The following is a 19979-nucleotide window of genomic DNA, read 5'->3' as shown; positions in this document are numbered from 1 at the left end:
CTATATTATTCCTTATGGGAAAAATTTGTTTGGTACTCATCATTTTAGGTACTCATTGCACATTAACAATGAGTATCAAGGTACCACTGTATATTGGAAGAGAATCCATTGTTAAGTGGAGTGCTCTGTTCAAACATAGAAGAAGATTTGGTTCTCAGTAGCCTTTTTTTATTGAAAAGTTTTACAATACATTTTTTAACAAAGCAAAACCCCTCCCACCCCCTCCCCTCTCCCCAACCCTCCCCAACACCTCCCTCCCTTCCCCCTCCCCCCTCCCCGACTTCCCAGAGCTCAATACAGGGTATAAAAATACAAACAATCATAGTCTACCTTATGCAAACAACAATAAACTATTAAATCTATCGCACTTTAACTCTTATAAACTAACTACAAGCAATATAATTATCACATCAATACTTATTCAAATGCTAGGTGAAACTTTTTAGTCCCATATTTATTCTGGATCAGTAGCCTTTAAATCTAACTCATTCATTCCCATTCACTCATTATCCACAGTAGAGGACTTAAGCTGAGCAACCCCTAACCTGCAGGTAGCTCGCCAAAACGGCCCATTTTTTTCTGCTTCTCCACTGGATATTAGAGGAAACCTTATGATCTCTTACAGCTATTGTTATATGGGGACAATATTTTACAGTGGGATTCTGGGAGGAAGTTTGCTGTTCCCCACACCTCCACTGCAACTAGGTTCACTCTTTCTGTCATACTAATGGCAGAAGGAAAACAAGCTGGTATTGCTGTATATGCTTTAACTTTTCCAGCGAAGGGGATCTGTCAGAATGGTTTCTTCCCAGCTGCTTTTTGGAGACAGGTTGTGTGGGAATGAATGTGCATGGCTGTATGTGCCAGAGAGAATGACTGGATGAAAACTCAGAAAGAAAGAAAGAAAGAAAGAAAGAAAGAAAGAAAGAAAGAAAGAAAGAAAGAAAGAAAGAAAGAAAGAAAGAAAGAAAGAAAGAAAGAAAGAAAGAAAGAAAGAAAGAAAGAAAGAAAGAAAAAGGCATTGCCACTCAGTTCTTTCTTTGGACTTGCTTGTTCTGAATTTTTGACCTTGCTCCATGGGCAGCATGCAAGCCTTTCTCATGTGGGAATGCAGATTTTTGATTGCGCAAAAATTTCTCACTTCTCTGCCAGTTCAGAAAAGCTGGGAACTTCAGTGAACCTGAAAGTAGAAGGCATGAGCAATTTTACTCCCAATATACTTTTATTCTTCAATTATGTTGACAGTTAATTTTGTAATCAGTCCCAGATTTGCTACCAAGTTCGCAGAATACCAGTTGCATCTTCCCAATACCTGGACCATCCATCTTGTTTGCACTTTGAACTATAAAGTTCACTCTTTAAATGCCTTGCTGTGATGTTTACCTTAAAATGTGGCCCTCTGGATATAAATGTTCTGATGCTATACCTAACTGAGCAATTCAAGAAATGCCGAGATGCAGTTTCCATGGCAGTCAAGTTCTCTTATAGATTTGAAAGTAACTTTGAATCTCTTCTCTGTTTGCTTAGAAGTCGCTAAAAGTTAGAGATTTTTGCTCTTGACTATAAGTTACCAAATCACCCATTATCTTCTATATTTAAGAGTAAAACAATCTAACAATTTTTCTAGAAACCTCCATTTTGTATGTTGATTATGCTATACACATATCTAACAATATAATGTCATTTAGTGTCTTTCCAGCTGAATGTTCTTATCTTTCCAGGATAAGAACAAGAGAAATACCTGGGTTGCTTTAAATTGTTCTAAGTGCAAGATATCTACTTGTTTTCAGTTATGAAAACTTTCATTAATGTATCTATATTTACCTATAACTTTTAAAAAGTATTTATTTACTTATTTGTTAGTTTTTGTGGCTTTGAGTCAGTGTTGCCTCCTGGCAACTGCCTAAATACGTCCCTGCAGTTTTCTTGGCAAGATTTCAGAAATGGTTTGCTATTGTCTGCTTCTTCAGGCTGAGAGAGACTGATGGGTCGAAGATCATCCAGCTGGCTTCATACCTAAGGTGAAACTAGAATTTATGGTCTTCTGGTTTCTGGCCTCAATCACTACACAAACTGGCTGCTTTAAAGATACATAGACAATGCATTGTTGTCTCTCGGTTTCTAGGCTGGTGCATTAACCACTATACCAAACTGGATTTTTTTAATTTTTATGGATCTTTAAAAATGTTTTTTTAAATAGTAAAGAAATGAATTGCATATTAACAGAAAAATTATTTGTTGTGATTTGCATTTTTCAAATAATACAATGAAGCAAGAATACTTAGGAATGTCTTCAGATGGCCCCACACTGGACCAGGATTTCTAAATAAGGGCACTCATGTTTTTTCTTTTCTTTTTCAGTGGTATTGTGCTGGACTGGGCTTTTATGATAATATTTTTCAGAGTTTCCCATGCTTGAGTTGTTTTCCTGTTTAGGATTTTCATTTATGGAATCTTGCCTAGCCTCTCTCTGAGTTTGCTAAAATCACTTCTTTTAAAGTTAAAGACACTGGTTGAATTATGTTCTATTGCTTGTGTTTGCTTTATATTCAATTCCAATATGACGTGGTCACTCTCACTCAAAGTTCCGCAATTTCAACTCCCTCTATCACTTCTTCTTTATTGGTAAGAATTAAGTCCAGTATAGCTTTTCTTCTAGTTCCCTCCTCTACTTTTTAGATGACGAAGTTGTCAGCTAGACTGGTTAAGAATCTGTTCAATCTCCCACTTGCTGCAGTTTGTCTCCAGTTGATATTAGCGTAGTTAAAGTCTCCCATTACTAGTGTGGTGTCTTTCCTACATACTTTTGTTAATTGATTAGCCAAAAGTTATTTCTTCTGCTTGGTTGGGTGGCCTGTAGCATATGCCTATGCCAATGTCATTCTTTTTTGCCTTTTTTCCTAAACACTAATGTTGTGTACATAGTTATGGGAGTGGTTTCCCTTCGGCGGGAAACCTGAGTGCAATCATTGGCTGCTACTTCCCGGCGGGAGATTCTAAGCCGGGGATTGGTTATGTTTGAATGGAGTTAGTATTTAAGGCAGGGTTCAACGGCTGTTAGCCAGTTGACCCATGTGAGTTCCAATAAACATTCCTTGTGTGACATCGCTGTCTCCGCTCGTCATTCCGGACTTAACAGTGGCGACGAAGGTGGGATTGACGGCAGAACAGCGAGAGAACCGCGGAAAGCCGACAGAGCAAAAAGCGGGAAATTTGAACCACAGTCAACTGAGCAGCAAGCAAATTAAAACTACAGAATGGCGCAAGTCGGGTCCCTGAAGGAGTTTGACCCTAACTACCCTGAAGACTGGGAAGAATATGTTGGACAAGTTGAGGGGTACATGCTGGTCAACGGGATCACGGAGGACAGGAAGAAGGCGGCAGCGCTACTAACTATCAGCGGCACGCCGGTTTACCGGGTGGCCGTCGGCCTGTGCCAACCCCTGCCAGTCTCCAGCGTATCGTACGCCGACCTGTTGGTGAAACTGAGGGTCCACTTCACCCCTAAACGGTTGGAACTGTTCTGGCGGAGGATATTTGAGAAGAGGAACCAGCGGCCGGGCGAATCAATAGAACAATTTGTGGCGGCAGTCCGAGAAGCAGCCTTGCGCTGTAAATATGACAATCTCGAGATTCGCATCAGGGACCGAGTGGTTTTGGGGCTGCGAGACGAACACTTGCAAAACCGAATCATCTCTAAGCCCACCGGCAACCTCCAAGAAGTCTTAGACGAGCTACTCACGTATGAGTCTACAGGCAGACGCGACCCCCTCTACAACAGCATGGCAGCCTCAGCCGAAATTAACCTGGAGAGCCATGTGGACGGTGGGGAGGTGGACTACCAGTGGGAAGCCGAGATTGCCGAAGTAGCCAGAAGGTTCGGGAAGATGGCGCCGAGACCACTACGAGCCGAAGGCCCAGATCAGAACAGAAGGCAACCACCACCAGCGCCGCAACGACCCCAGAGGGACAACCCCGCCAGACCTTGAGACCCAGAGACCCGGTGCGGAAGCTGCGGCGGAAATCACCAACGATCGACTTGCCGATTCCGAAACGCCAAATGCCGAGGGTGCGGAAAAACGGGCCACATCCAGGCCATCTGCAGAAGCCGACCGCGCGACAACCGCCTCCACGAGCTCGACGCTTGGGCCTCAGGTGAGGTAACCCCCGAACGGAGTGGCGGAGAGACCCCTAGGCCCAAGGCACGCACTTCCAACCCGGGGACTGGGGTGGGGGTCAACCACGTGGGGATCCCTAGACGAAAACACACCCCTAGAGTCAACCACATTTTGAGGCCTAAATTAAGAATCGAAGTCCAATTGCAAAGTGTCCCTTGCAAAATGGAAGTGGACTCCGGGGCCTCAGTATCTATAATTTCTTGGGACACCCTTAAATACATCGAAACCAGAAGCGGCCAGAAAATTCCCCTTAAACCCACCAAATTACAATTAGCCGACTTCCAGAAATCACCCATAGAACTAGTGGGGGAGGCTACCATCAACGTTAAATATAAGGGGTTCAGTGGAGTATTAACTATTTTAGTCACCGAGGGCCAGAGAACTAGCCTTGTAGGCCTTAATTGGTTCTCGGCCCTAGGCATTTGGGTGGGGGGAATTAACACCATTCAGAATAAAACCCTAAAATCCGTCTGCGATAATTTCGCAGACGTATTCAACGGGTCATTAGGGAGGTACAAGGGACCCCCCATTAACTTTAACTTAGACCCCGAGGTTAGGCCCATCAGGCTTAAGGCCCGGAGGGTGCCTTTCGCCCTCAAACAAAAAATCGAGGCCGAACTAGATAAGCTAGTAGGCCAGGGCGTCTTAGAACCGGTAGAAGGGGGCCTGTGGGAGACACCGATCATCACACCCCTGAAACCGAACGGGGATGTGAGGATCTGTGCTGACTATAAAGCTACCCTGAACCTCGCAATGAAAAAACATGCTTACCCGGTCCCGACGGTGAAGCAGGTCCTCGCGACGATCCAGGACGGCGCCATTTTCGCCAAGCTCGACTTGGCGCAGGCGTATTTGCAACTTACCGTGTCTAAGGAAGCCGCCGAGGCTCAAACGATAGTTACCCACAAGGGGGCGTTCCGCGTTCACAGACTTCAGTTCGGGATAGCTGCAGCTCCAGGCATCTTTCAGGAGGTGATGGAGAGAACCTTGAAGGGCATTCCAGGTGTATGCCCTTACTTTGACGATGTCCTCATCGCTGGAAAAACTGAGGACATCCTAGCTGAAAGGCTAGAACAGGTACTGAGGAAATTCAGGGAGGCAGGATTGAAATTAAAAAAGGATAAGTGTTGCATAGGGGTAAAATCAACTGAATTCTTGGGGTTTAGAATTGATGCATCAGGCATCCACCCTACAGAAGGAAAAATTAGGGCCATAAAGTTAGCCCCAGAACCCCAGAATAAGGCGGAACTACAAGCCTTCCTCGGCTTAATTAATTTTTATCACACATTCCTGCCTCACAAAGCAGCTATTGCTGAACCCCTCCATAGACTTTTAGATAGGAAGACCCCCTGGCAGTGGCAACAAAAACACAGGACCAGCTTCCAAACTTTAAAGGACATCCTGTCTAGCAATTCTACAGTTACTCACTTTATAGAAAACAAACCCATATTCTTAGCTTGTGATGCTTCCCCTTATGGAGTGGGAGCAGTTATTAGCCACATGGATGAGCAAGGGCAACAGAGGCCTATAGCATACTATTCCAGGACCTTAACAAAGGCGGAACGGAATTATGCACAGATTGACAGGGAAGCATTGGCCATAGTGGCAGGCGTAAAAAAGTTCCACGATTATCTGTATGGTAGGGACTTTACTATTTACACTGACCACAAACCCCTGCTAGGGCTATTTACTACCGATAGACAGACTCCACAAATAATGTCTCCCAGGATGCTAAGATGGTCAATTTTCCTTTCCGCTTACACATTTTCAATCAAACACAGGCCGGACAAGGAGATGGGGCACGCTGACGCCCTCAGCAGGTTACCCCTAGAGGATACAGGTACAGACCCCGCACCTGTGGGACAAATCATGTCCCTACAAGAACTCTCTGAGTGTCCCCTAACTGCCAGGGACATTGCAGCTGCCACCAGGAAGGACCCCATACTCAGCAGAATAGCAGCATGGGTACAAGGTGGGTGGCCTAGCAAAAGCCCTGACCCCAAGTTCACACCATATGTTAGAAGGAAGGACGAACTATCATCACATGTTGGATGTCTATTGTGGGGCAACAGGGTTGTCATACCAGAGAGGCATAGAAACACAGTAATTGGGGAATTACATGATGGGCACCCTGGAATTGTGCGTATGAAGGCCCTAGCTAGAAGTCACGTATGGTGGCCAGGGTTAGACACAGCCATAGAGGATAAAGTTGCAGGGTGCTACCAGTGTCAGCGTTCTAGACCGGAGCAAGCACACACAACGGTACACAAGTGGGAAGAGGCCAGGAACCCGTGGTCTAGGATCCATATTGACTTCGCCGGCCCTTTCCAGGGCCTCACATTCCTTGTAGTAGTGGATAGCTACTCCCGGTGGTTGGAGGTCGTGCCCGTTAAGTCCATGACATCAGCAAAAACCATACAGGTCTTAAGGGGACTCTTTGCCACTCATGGGTTACCTGACGTAATTGTCTCTGACAATGGGCCACAATTCACATCTAACGAATTTCAGGACTTCCTCAAGGCCAACTGGATTAGACACGCGACTTCAGCACCCTTCCACCCTTCCTCTAATGGCTTGGCAGAACGGAACGTCAGAACAACCAAGGACGCCCTCAGACGAATAATCCACGGTGACTGGCATCAGAGACTGGCTCAGTTCCTGCTGGCCCAACACACCACACCGTGTGCGGCCACAGGGAAGAGTCCTGCTGAAATGAGGTGGGGCAGGCGATTGATAACAAAATTGGACAGACTACACCCTGACAGACTACCTGCTGAACACGACCCGGTTACCCCAACCAGGTCTCTGAACATTGGGGACATGGTGTGGGCTAGAAATTACGGACAGGGGGACAAATGGGCACAAGGGGTCGTGATAGAGAAAACCGGTCCCTTATCTTATTTAATTGAGGGGGAAGGGAATCAGCTGATTAGGAGACACATCGATCAGTTAAGGAAAAGGGCCCCTGAAGTTGTACAAGCCAACAAAGAGAGGGACAACTCTACAACGAACTCTACACCTTCCCCAGCCAAGGGTAACCAAGCACCAGGGGGGAAAGGGAGGAGAATACATTTCAGGGCAATTGAAGCAAACCCCCAGAATTGTAATGCAAACCCCCAGAATTGTAACGCAAGGATAGAAATAGCGCCCCCTGACAGCACACCAGGGGCATCCAGTCAACCCAACGTACCCCAACAACAGCAATCACAAAAACAGCCCAATAAGGAAACACCACCTGGGCCGTCCACACACACAACAGGGTCAGAGGAGGTAGTCACCGGTGGAACCGAAGGAACCCCAGCAGTTAGTATGGCCAGCAGATATCCAGTCAGGCAACATAAACCCCCAAGCTACCTGAAGGACTATGTCAAATAGTAATTTCATCCAGGGGGGAAGGGGTGTTGTGTACATAGTTATGGGAGTGGTTTCCCTTCGGCGGGAAACCTGAGTGCAATCATTGGCTGCTACTTCCCGGCGGGAGATTCTAAGCCGGGGATTGGTTATGTTTGAATGGAGTTAGTATTTAAGGCAGGGTTCAACGGCTGTTAGCCAGTTGACCCATGTGAGTTCCAATAAACGTTCCTTGTGTGACATCGCTGTCTCCGCTCGTCATTCCGGACTTAACAACTAATATAGTTACGCGCCTGCCATCTACTTTTGTAGGTCTGCTGCAATTATGTTTGATCCATCTTCTGTAGATTTGGTACCAATGAAAGATACATCAAATCCACAGTGCAGGCAAATAATAATTTCCTCTTTATCCTTCATAATTTCTGCTCTCCTCATTCACCATGTCAGTTATATTTACTTTTATTTAGTGACATAATGAAAATTTGTTTTAAGGTCACTTGCCAAACCTTTTAACCACTCAGTATAGAACAGATTTATGCCTTGTGTCTTTCCTTAAAAATTTAAACTCTGGCTGTTACCTCATCATCATTCTTTACTCTTGGAGGACAACCGTATAAGATAATACTATTGGATGACTGTACATAATCATCAATATCAGAAAGACTATGCTTCTCAATTAGCCCTTTCGCATTTATACCTAATCACAATATTGTATAAACATGTCTTGGCAACATCTTTCTTCTGCCATGTCCTTATAGCATTGCTTTCATCTCATTGCCAGCCTTTGAGTGAAAGCACTGAGTCATCCTCCAATGTACCAGGCAGTCTCATGAGAGGTATACATTTCTTTGCTCACCCATCACCTGTCATGTTGGAGAAAACCTATTTTCCAAAGCACCTGAAGGCAAGACAAGAAACAATGGATGGAAACTAATCAAGGAGAGAAGCAATCTAGAAATAAGGAGAAATTTCCTGATAGTGAGAACAATTAGCCAGTGGAACGGCTTGCCTTCAGGAATTGTGGGTGCTCCATCACTGGAGGCTTTTAAGAAGAGACTGGACAGCCATTTGTCTGGAATGGTTCAGGGTCTCCTGCTTGAGCAGGGGGTTGGACTAGAAGACCTCCAAGGTCCCTTCCAACTCTGTTATTCTGTTGTTCTGAACTCAGATGGCTGGGAACAGAAGTAATCAAGGCAAGATAGGGAATGGCAATGGAAATTGGAAATTGCATTTTGGTATAGTTTCCTTTCAACTCTAGGGAGGGTAGAGAGTGCTTCATAGTAGCAGTGGGGAAAGGTCTCATAGCTGTACAAAGGTTCGTGTGCCCAAACATGCTGTTGAACTCATGTTTTATTGGTAGGCTTTGCACGGATTAACAGTCAGCAACAGGTTACCCAGAAGTTACAGAATGTCCACAAAACTCCTACACTTATTTAAAAATTGATTGACATTAATAGGACTGTAGTATTCTCAATGAAATCTCATTTTTCATTGTGTGAAAAAAATCTCACACAAGCTTATTGAGAGTGTGTGATCACTGAAATCTAATGAAATTTGAGAATTTAGAATCATTTTGTTTGATCTAGCAGGGCTCTCTTTTTATTTTCTTATGTTAAGTATTTGCAGAAAGTTTTTCGTTTTACGGCTTTATAGCTTACTCGCCTTATCATTTATTGATGCTGCTTCTTTTTGGATACAGGTTTGCTGTCATACCATTAGCATCACACTATGTTATTTATTAGCTAATTAAATGGCAGGCTTTTCAATGTTTCTCACTGTGGATCTCAAATTATTTTTTAATCCCACTCGAGTATTTCTGGCCCCTGTTTATTCAAGATTATAAAAACAAAGCCTATCATCAGAGGGGAAGAGCTGTGACAGTGCTAGTGTTTTGGTGCTTTAGTACTGGCCATTAAGATCCTCATGGAGTGAAGCCAAATCATTTGATTAACCAAATGGTGTAATTCCCCTTGGTAAATGCTCTCTGTGTTGCAGCAAAAAGATCCACTCTGCAATTATATCAATAGAATAAAAATGGATATAATTGCATTGTAGTTTTTTATATATATACTGTTTTTATATATACTGTTTACATGAATTTTTATTATAATAGTAAAATCTAAATACAAAACAAACTTAAAGAAAAGAATAAAAAGTAGGAGAAAAAGTGCAAGAAAAAAAGACAAGAAACAGAGAAGTAGAGATACAATAAAGAGAAAAGAAATATAGAAAGAAATTACTTCCAACCTACATCACAAGAGGTTTAAAGAAATTTAGGAACACTTCACCCCCTCCAATGTTACAAGCACTTACCTCTTCATCTCATATCCCATCTCTTGTGTATAAATAAATCCATAAAGCATCATCTTCTCAGTCTTGGTGAAGATAGCAAGTCTCTAAATGATTGCCAGAGGTAAGAATTTATCTTGTTTTAACCTTGATCAAATAAAGCAATTGTATATTCCTTTACTTCTAACAGTTGCAATTTTTAGTTCATTCAAATACTGTTGTACGATTGGATTTCTCTTCATTTTTCTTTATCCCATCACACAAAGTTCTTTAACAGCTCTTTTGTATCCAATAGGAAAAAAATATCAGTGTCACTTTCTTGGTTTGCCATTTGTATTTCCTTTCTAAAGTTTAAGGCCACAGCCAGTTTCTTTCATAGATTCATAAAACATTCTTTTCTAACTTGTTCTTCTTGGTCTTCAGCTGCAAATCCACTTTTGATGCCATGTCTATGTTGTCAGCTAATTTTTTTTCTACATGTGACATTTCTTTAATAACTTCTTCTGGACATAGTCTATTCAGAGATACTGTGGCTACTATTTTCTGATTCCATTCTTCAAAAGTCTCATTCTGTATTTTCATTCTTACAATGTTTTACAACATTTTGCAGATCTGTAAATCTTTACCTAAAAACTTGAGTCCCCTCTAGTGTCCAGTTTTTGAAATATAACATTTCTTATCTTTGTTTTGTTTTTATGAACGCCAAAACAGAATCTATTAAAATCTTATTTAGCTTCTTTGTTCTTTATTTCAGACTCTTTAACTTTTTTAAACTTATGATTAATTTTTTTTTCCCCATTCAGGATTGAGGGAAACTCACCGAGCATTTTCAGACTTGGCAGTTCAAAGATCTTAGAAATGATTAATACGCAATTTCTGAAAAAAAGATTAAGAAGTGACTTTTGCAAACTTAGCCTCTGTTAAAAGTCTCCTCCTTGGTTGCAAGCAAAATGACTGAACCTGTTACCTGCCCATGCTAAAGCCCATGGAAAACCCCTGTCTTGCAGTTTCCTCTTGAGGATCAACTGTCCAGAGAACATGTGAGCGATCTCCCATTTTCTCCTTACCTGGAGAGGTTCCCAGGAACTCGGTTTCTTGCTCTTTGCCCAAGCCTTTAGCTCTGTTTTCACAGAGCTGTCTTCAATTCACCATAACTCCCTTGGAAGTCCAAGGAAGGCGCTTCCTGATTGGAATTTTCCTCATAAGTCTTTCCTCAGTGTTCTGAAGTTAATAGGCTGAACTACCACTTGTCTCCAGTGGTGGAATTTAGATATGTGAACAATCGGTTCTCTGTATGGATGCCATTTCTGGAAGTCCATTCTGGCCCTGGGCAACAAAAAATTAGCTACCAGTTCTGCCAACGTGGTGTGAACCAGCTGAATCCCACCACTGCTTGTCTCGCAGGTAAAAATAAGCATGAAGGAACCTGCCAGGATAGCAATTTTTATTCTAAACTCTTTCTGCAAAATACAAAGTAATAATATGTATTTTGAGTGTTCAGATTTTGAACAAACACTTCTGATGAGCATCTCCTCGTGCATTCTTTAGATCTTTATATATTCCAGATCCAGGATTTAATAGAATCTTGTTCCGCAACGTCTTCCTCTGTTGCCCAGAGTCAGAAGAGGAGTAGGGAGCCAGATAGTTCTCATTCCAATTGTGTCCCCAAGAATAAGCATTTCCTTTTACTCTGTAGGATAACCGTTTACTTTTCAGTCAGAAAGTAATGGAGTGTATTCAAGAAATGAACTCAGCCTAATTGACTAGGGTGAACGTAGGAAGCCAGGGACCCAAATTCATGCTTGAAATCTTGGGGAAAGATGATTGAATAAGATAGTTTTATGAAAATGACAGCAATGCAGGGTGATTGAATTGGTTTTTATTATTATTATTATTATTATTATTAATAATAATAATAATAATAATAATAATAATAATAATAATAATAATAATAAGTTGGAAGGGACCTTGGAGGTCATCTAGTCCAACCCCCTGCTCAGGCAGGAAACCTTATACCATTTCAGGCAAATGGCTGTCCAGTCTCTTTTTAAAAACCTCCAGTGTTGGAGCATTCACCACATCTGGAGGCAGGTTGTTCCACTGGTTAATTGTTCTAACTGTCAGGAAGTTTCTCCTTAGTTCTAGGTTGCTTCTCTCCTTGACTAGTTTCCATCCGTTGCTTCTTGTCCTGCTTTCAGGTGCTTTGGAGAATAGCTTGACTCCCACTTCTTTGTGGCAGCCCCTGAGATATTAGAACACTGCTATCCTGTCACCCCTCACCCTTCTCTTCGTTAAACTACACATACCCAATTCCAGCAACCGTTCCTTATATGTTTTAGCCTGCAGCCCCCTAATCATCTTTTTACAGGTCCTCTGTATGAAAAGATAAGAAAAGGTTTGAAATAACTCTACTTCTGCAAATTTTAAAGGGGACTTTATTGATCCTAGAGATGAAAGTAAGGGATAGTATGGTATTATCTTCAAAGATGATGTATTATCTTCAGAGATGACTAGACTCAAAGGACCGTTAATGTATCACTGTGAAAAATATTATATCATATTGGTGCTGGGGTAATTGAGCTCTTCCGATATACCTGAATTTCCTAGTTCTTGTAGAAGTTGTTCTTTCTAGCTATATTTTATGAATAGGAAAAATTTGTATAAACAGTTTTCGGATCATTTTGTAACCAAAATCTTGAAAAACCATTTAATGATATTGCTGATGTTACTCATAGGTAAACCACAATCCTTCCCAGTGATCCAGTTTTTAAAATTCAAGCTGCCCTAATCTACCTGGGTTCATTTTGCTAGGGGGATTTATTTGTTTGTTTGTTTGTTTAAAATGTACACTATATATCTGAAGAAAACAGGTATTTATTTGGCTTAGCTTTTCATTTAAAAACTTGCAGCAAAAACCTCACCTGACTTCACATTGCCAGAGGTCCACATTTGGTCATCCAAAGCCCAAACACTTTTTTCTGGAATCAGTTCAGAAGAAGACACAGCTGCTTGAAAGAGTGCTGAGAGCAATTTCCGGTACATGAACATGCCTGTATGCTCAGAAATACCAATTTTTCCCCCCTTCAAAATCAACATGCTGCACAGCTTTAATAGGCAAAGATTCTGCATGAATCTGAACATTTTCCTGAATCTGTCCAAATTAGCCCAATTCAATTTTAGATTCAGGCTGCATATGAAACTGATGTGTTCCTCATTCCCCAAGTCTTTCCTAACATCTGACTAAGGCATCCTATATCTCTTCTTTTTTCATTGTATGCGATAAAGGTGTTGATGGTATTTCACTGCCATCAATTACAGATCACAACGTAAATTAATTTATCTGCTTAAATATATGCCAAAGCTTACTCATATGAATAAATATGTTCAAATGCAGTTAACACTATGCGGCCAAATCACTTTTTTTTTAGTATGACAAGTTTAGGAGATAGTTCCTCTTTTAAGAATATAGAAAAGGTAGCAGTATGGTAGATTTCTATATCCTCATAGGAGTGATGAGAGTATGTTTAGCAACCATCTCAAATTTACTCAGAATATTTGTGCAGATGTTATTTTGTCAGTCAGAACAGCTGTTGGAGTAATTTTTTTAAAAAAATGTCTTACTGTCTCTAGTTATTTTTTTCTTAACAAAGGACGAGCAAGAACTGCAGGGCTACAGAGGATTCTAGTTTTTTAAACTGTGGTTAATCATGAGTGATTTCTGCTAGAATGAGACTCTGAAAATTCCCATTGTTTTGGAATTTGGCATGAACAACTGTAAAGGAAAAATTGCTCTGATCTGCCTAAGTCTATCCATGTATCTTCCATGAGTTTAAAAGAGTCCTGCACCACATTGCATATTTTTTATAAAAATGTTATTAAAAATTTAAAAGGGAACATAACATCAGCACAAACTAATACAGAACAAAGAAAACAAAGAAAAAGAGAAAGAATTGGAAAAAAAACACACAGAGAGATAAAAAGGAATAGAAAGAAAAAAGCTTCCATTTTATTTTGCAGCAAATATGATTAGAAAATTGTCTTATAGGGTTACAAAAACCACTCCCTTTTTTCTATTATTCCTTTTTTTTCTAATCATCAAAACCCACAAATCCTACATGCATTTTTTTCTGCTTCTTGCAAAAAGTCTGTAAAGGGTTTCCAGTCAGCCATAAATGTAGATATTTCACCATATTTCAGACTGCTTTTTCAATAGGCAAAATTTTTACAAAACATTTTTCTGGGAATCCTAAACTATGGCCTGAATATCTTTATATTTCTATTTCTACTTGATAAGCAACAGCGACTTTCACTTTTATTAAGGCTGTAGTATACATGCATGTAGTTTAGAAACATAAATTATGGTGGGATTTACTCCCATTATTTTCTTCATCCAAAATCTCCCTGCAAAGCTATGTTGGGAAAAATTGTTCTCTTTTTGGATTACCCTTTCTGCTTGCTGTCAGTTTCTTTCTTTTTCTTACTATAAGGGCTATACTTTAGAATAAAGGAACATTAGTAATATAGAGCTAGTCCTTGACTTACAATAGCTCATTTAGTGACCATTCAAAATGACAACAGCACTGGAAAAAATTAAGAATTCATTTTCACACTTAATGAACATTGCAGCATCCCCCTGGTTATGTGATCAAAATTCGGATGCTTGGTAACTGACTCATATATATTTATGATGGTTGCACTGTCCCAAGGTCATGCATTCCCTTTGGTGAACTTCCGACAAGCAAAGTCATGCCAGACAAACCTTATTGCATTCTTTACCTTTACCTTTTTAATCTTTCAAACCTCTTCCTGTTCTCCACAAATCTTTAAATATTATAATAAATTCTAGATTACCTCGACCAGTGGGATTTAATTCATTTGACCTTGAAATCTTAAATTCATTTAAGGTAGCAAGTAGATTCTTGCTCTATCTTTCTCAGTCCTGAATTTTATCTCCCTTCCCCATTTCTTCAATCAAGTGGAGAGACAAAGTTGTAAAATAATCCCATCCTCTCCCTATATCTGTTTATTACTTTCTCGTGCAAAAAATGAATAAACCTCTTGATTCTTTTTTTTATTTCTGATGTACTCCACTTACCCCCCTCTCTAACCTGATCTTAAGAGTTTTAAATCCCAGCTCCATCCTAAACCTTGGGCTATCACTTGTATTACCTACGGCAACACCTGCGGCCGGCGTCAACTTCCCTCCGTCCAGTGCGCTCCCACAGAGAGGGCCTCCTCAGGGTGCCTCCAATCAAAGAATGCCGATTGGTGGCCCCCAGGGGGAGAGCGTTCTCTGTGGGCGCACCAGACCTATGGAACCGCTTGCCGGTCGAGCTCCGGATGGCCCCCGACCTTCGCTCCTTCCGACGCGATCTCAAAACCTTCTTTTTTGAACAAGCTGACCTGGTCTGACGGGATGGGGTTGGGTTTTTTATAATTAGTTTTAATTTTTAATATGTATCAATTACGGGCATAGTTGTTTAATCACTTTTTAATTTTTGTATCCTGTTTTTTATTATGTATTGCCCTGTTCACCGCCCTGAGTCCTTCGGGAGAAGGGCGGTATACAAATTAAATTATTATTATTATTATTATTTTACCAAGTGACAAAATTAGTGGACCAGAGGAATGCTGTGGATATAATTTACTTGGATTTCAGTAAGGCATTTGATAAAGTAAACCACAACCTACTACTTGATAAGATAGAAAAATGTGGGTTAGGCAGCATCACCACCAGATGGATTTGCAGCTGGCTGACCAGCCATACTCAACGTGTGGTCCTCAATGGAACTGCATCTACATGGAGGGAAGTGTGTAGTGGGATACCCCAAGGCTCTAATTTAGGCCCAGTGCTCTTCAACATCTTCATCAATGATTTGAATGAGGGGATAGATGGAGAACTCATGAAATTTTCAGCAGACACCAAGCTGGCAGGAATAGCCAACACTCCAGAAGAGAGGCTTAATGATCTTGACAGACTTGAACATTGGGTGCTATCTAACAAAATGAAGTTCAATGGTGAAAAAAGAAAGGTTCTACATTTAGGCAAGAAAAACCAAATGCACAGGTATAGTATATAGGTGGTGCCTCGCTCAGTAGTAGTAACTGTGAGAAGGATCTCGGAGTCCCAGTAGACAATCTTTTAAATATGAGCCAGCAGTCTGCTGAAGCTGCCAAAAAAGCCAACACAGTGCCAGGCTGCATTAATAGAGGGATAGAATCAAGATCATATGAATACCACTTTACAATGCCTTGGTAAGGCCACACTTGGAATACTGCATCCAGTTTTGGTCATTACGATGTAAAAAAGATATTGAGCCTCTAGAAAGGGTACAGAGAAGAGTAACAAAGATGATTAGGGGACTGGAGGCTAAAACATATAAGGAACGGTTGCTGGAATTGGGTATGTCTAGTTTAATGAAGAGAAGGATGAAGGGGTGTCATGATAGCAGTGTTCCAATATCTCAGGGGCTGCCACAAAGAAGAGGGAGTCAAGCTATTCTCCAAAGCACCTGAAAGCAGGACAAGAAGCAACAGATGGAAACTAGTCAAGGAGAGAAGCAACCTAGAACTAAGGAGAAACCTCCTGACAGAACAACTAACCAGTGGAACAACCTGCCTCCAGAAGTGGTGAATGCTCCAACACTGGAAGTTTTTAAGAAGAGACTTGACAGCCATTTGTCTGAAATGGTATAGGGTTTCCTGCCTGAGCAGGGGGTTGGGCTAGATGACCTCCAAGGTCCCTTCCAATGTTATTATTATTATTAAGTTAGTGGGGAAGCCAGATTTATTTAACAATCATGTCACAAATTAACAACTGCAGTGGTTCATTTAACAATTGTGGCAAGCAAGGTCATAAAATGGGCAATATTCACTTAACAAAAATCTTGCTTAGCAACAGAAATTTTGTGCTCAATTGTGGTCATAACTCGTGGACTACCTGTACATAAATGTATAGCTTTATAATTGCCACTATCACCTCAATAAAAATACATCCTGTGCTTCAGAGCTGCTCCAATTTCCTTTACTTTCTCTTGTTTTCTTTCCTTAAACTCTCTAGATAGTTTTAAATTGCAGAATGCGGGTCGCAAGCAGTCTGTCTCCAGAAGCCTGAAGCATTTGTTCCATTCTTCAAACAAGTTTGTGAAGACTTTGAAAAGGTTTGTTTGATTTAAGAGAATCACAGTACTATATTTGAAACTCCCAGGAGTCTCTCTCTTACATAATCTGCATTCTGTACTCTGAAATTGTTTAATATTTTGGAAAACACTACAAGCTGAGACAGTAACCACAGCAGGATTTGAAAAAAATGTGCTAAAATATATTAGGATCCTTCCTCAAATTTATCTTTCATTTCTATTGCAGTTCCTGTCCCTTCAGTATAAAACCTCTTACCTGGAAACACGATCATTAATTCAATACAGTACAGTTCTCCCCCAAAACATAAGGGTAAAGAAGACCCAAAAAAACAACAACAACCCAAATGCACACAGAACTAAATCCTGGCTAATACCTAGCTTCTGACCTTATCAATGTGAGGGTGCGACTTCTAGCTAAGAAACACTCTTGGAGATTCCTCTCCCACCCAATTAATATGTGCATGGGACACTTGTAAATAACTATGTATGTGTTATGGATGATTGGATATGTATATTTGCCAAAAACAGATTCCAAAATATGCCCAAGCCAGGAGAAATTGATGATGCTTTAAAGTGCTCCCCAAAAGTGTTATGTGTACACCCACGCATTTATTTTCTCTTAGATCTAGACCTCTGCACACTTAGTAAGTCCCTGTAAAGGGAAAGAAATGAAAGAGTGAACTGGATGCAGAGGAGACGAAGGGAATAGAGTAGGGTAGGGTAGGGATGAAAAGGAAGAAGGAAAAAGGAAGGGGAGGGGAGGGGAGGGGAGGGGAGAGGAGAGGAGAGGAGAGGAGAGGAAAGGAAAGGAAAGGAAAGGAAAGGAAAGGAAAGGAAAGGAAAGGAAAGGAAAGGAAAGGAAAGGAAAGGAAAGGAAAGGAAAGGAAAGGAAAGGAAAGGAAAGGAAAGGAAAGGAAAGGAAAGGAAAGGAAAAGTTGTTTGGGTGTGACAAAAAGGATTAAATCTAGCAGCCAAGGAGCCTCTTCTAAACAGCAGCTGATCTTCAGAGTAATCTTCAAAAGCATTCATGCTTTCTGGTGACCCTGTTCACTTGTCCAATCCTTTGTTTCAACAGCTTCTTTATCCTTATCAGCAGTATAAGACCCTGTAATTTCACAGGTAATAATTTGTCTCCTTGATAATTTCAGGGAGCTTTTTAGTCAAACTAAAACCCCATGCATAGGAAAGTAAAGATGACCTTGGGTCCAGCTTAACACTTGATGGCTAAGTCCATGCTGTATTCTCAGTAACAGTATGAGAGTGGTTTGCCACGGCCTCCTTCCTGGGTACCTTTTTAAATTTCCCAGTCCAAGCAACTGCCCTGATAATCTCCCATCCAAGTACTAACTAGGCCCACCCTGCTGAGCTGCTGAGCTCAGACAAAGCCAGCCCCCCCCCCTAAAACCAATCAAAGGCATGCTTACCAGGAATAAGTACCTTTGAATACAAGCTATATAGGATTGTACTACATGTACAATCTAGAAAGAAAGAAGGAAAAAAAATGCAGGCCATACTCTGCTATCTAATTTCTCACCGTGAAGCCAATTTGTTTCTATTTTACACCACTTGGGCCTATAGTTGTTTGAATGGAAGACAATTACAGTAATCTGTACGGGGAGAGGTTGGGTGTCAACTCCCATGCTGGCTGGGAGGCTTATAGAAATTGTTCTAGTATTTGGAGAGCCCCAGATTAGGCAAGGCTGACTTAACCCTTTACCCTCTAATAAGGGATGAATTGTATGCCAGGGGAGGGGAACAGTTGGAGCCATCTCTCCACTCCTTTCTGCCCCTTCCCGCTCTCCCCCCCACCCACCCAGTGTGGACATGTGAAAAACTACAGGAGAGGCAGAGGAAGGATTTTCTAGTGAAGCTGATTTTTGTGTGTTCCTTTCTAGAATATTGTCCTAGTCTCAGAAGAGAGGAGAGTTTATTCTCTGTCTGGTAAACAAGTTCATGACGTGAAAGCTAAGTTTGTTAAATGGGTCACTTGTATGAATTAGGGAGCTTTCATAATATATCTGATTCTCCCTCTCCTCCAATCAATTAGGTCAGTGTTTCTCAACCCTGGCACCTAATTTAAGATGGGTGGATGTCAACTCCCAGAATTCCCCATCCGGCTTCTGGGAATTGAAGTCCACACATCTTAAAGTGGCCAAGGTTGAGAAACACTGAATTAGGTCTATTACACAAAAACATAACCAGTGGCACACATTCTGTGCAAGCAGATTACTGATTTTATGGAGTCAGATCCAAATTTGCTTTAAACACGCACTAGTAAACCTTTTTAAATAACTCTGAGTTAGCAAACCTGATGCTAATATGGTCATAATTTGAGCTGTCCCTTGTCCCAAGGTAACTTGCCTAATCTTCTGAATCTCAAAACTTTGGTCCTGGACAATACATTCTTTCATCACCGGCAGTATTCTTTTCATCTTCTTTGTATTTTATATTTATTTCCAAAGAGAGGCTCTGGTAATCATTCGGTTAAGTAAATCTGCTCATTAATCTTTATAACCGGTTGTAAGTATAAATACGTTAGGGGATTGGATTTTTGTGTAAGCAATGAATACAACAGTGCTGGACCAAGTGATGGACTATCACCCTGGACAAAATCCAAAGTAACCCTATTGATTCATGGGGTTGCAATGCTGGATCATCTTGCTATAAATAGCAATACTGTAATACCATTTACAGGAGAGTTTTTACGCTGATGCTCCAGATGAACCACAGAAGGGCATCAATAGGAGTCTTAAATGTTAAATTCCACAATGGAAAAATCAGAAATGTGAGACAAGTATTCCTCAAAAACAGCATAAGACAACTTAAATGTGGTTTTGGACACACTGAATAAAAGTAGTTCAACAATAAGGCTTAACAGAGTGGATAGCACCTGAGGTGAACTGAGATTGTATTCTCCAAACCACTCTATCTCCTAGAATCTTCGGCAACGCAGAAGTTTCTATATTTAACCCTGCAGCCTCTGTTCCTATTAAATAAACTTATGGAAAGTGTCACTTAGAAG

The 19979-nt window shown here is 41.1% G+C and overlaps 1 protein-coding gene across 1 annotated transcript in view; it reads left to right on the top strand.

Annotated features, from left to right (window-relative positions):
- Nucleotides 1-19979, top strand: part of ANKFN1 (ankyrin repeat and fibronectin type III domain containing 1) — a gene marked incomplete at its 3' end in the record, with an annotated part of 145426 nt that overhangs the window by 74250 nt on the left and 51197 nt on the right. Inside the window, exon 8 of the mRNA XM_081320918.1 lies at nt 16879-16978. Within this exon, the coding sequence (XP_081177044.1) occupies nt 16879-16978 (100 nt within the window). The remainder of the gene's footprint in view (nt 1-16878; nt 16979-19979) is intronic.

The sequence above is a fragment of the Vipera berus genome (assembly GCF_964194415.1).
Source record: "Vipera berus genome assembly, chromosome: 2".
Taxonomy (NCBI): Eukaryota; Metazoa; Chordata; class Lepidosauria; order Squamata; family Viperidae; genus Vipera; species Vipera berus.
The sequence above is the reverse complement of the archived record's forward strand: the minus strand, read 5'-3'. Positions and strand labels throughout refer to the sequence as shown.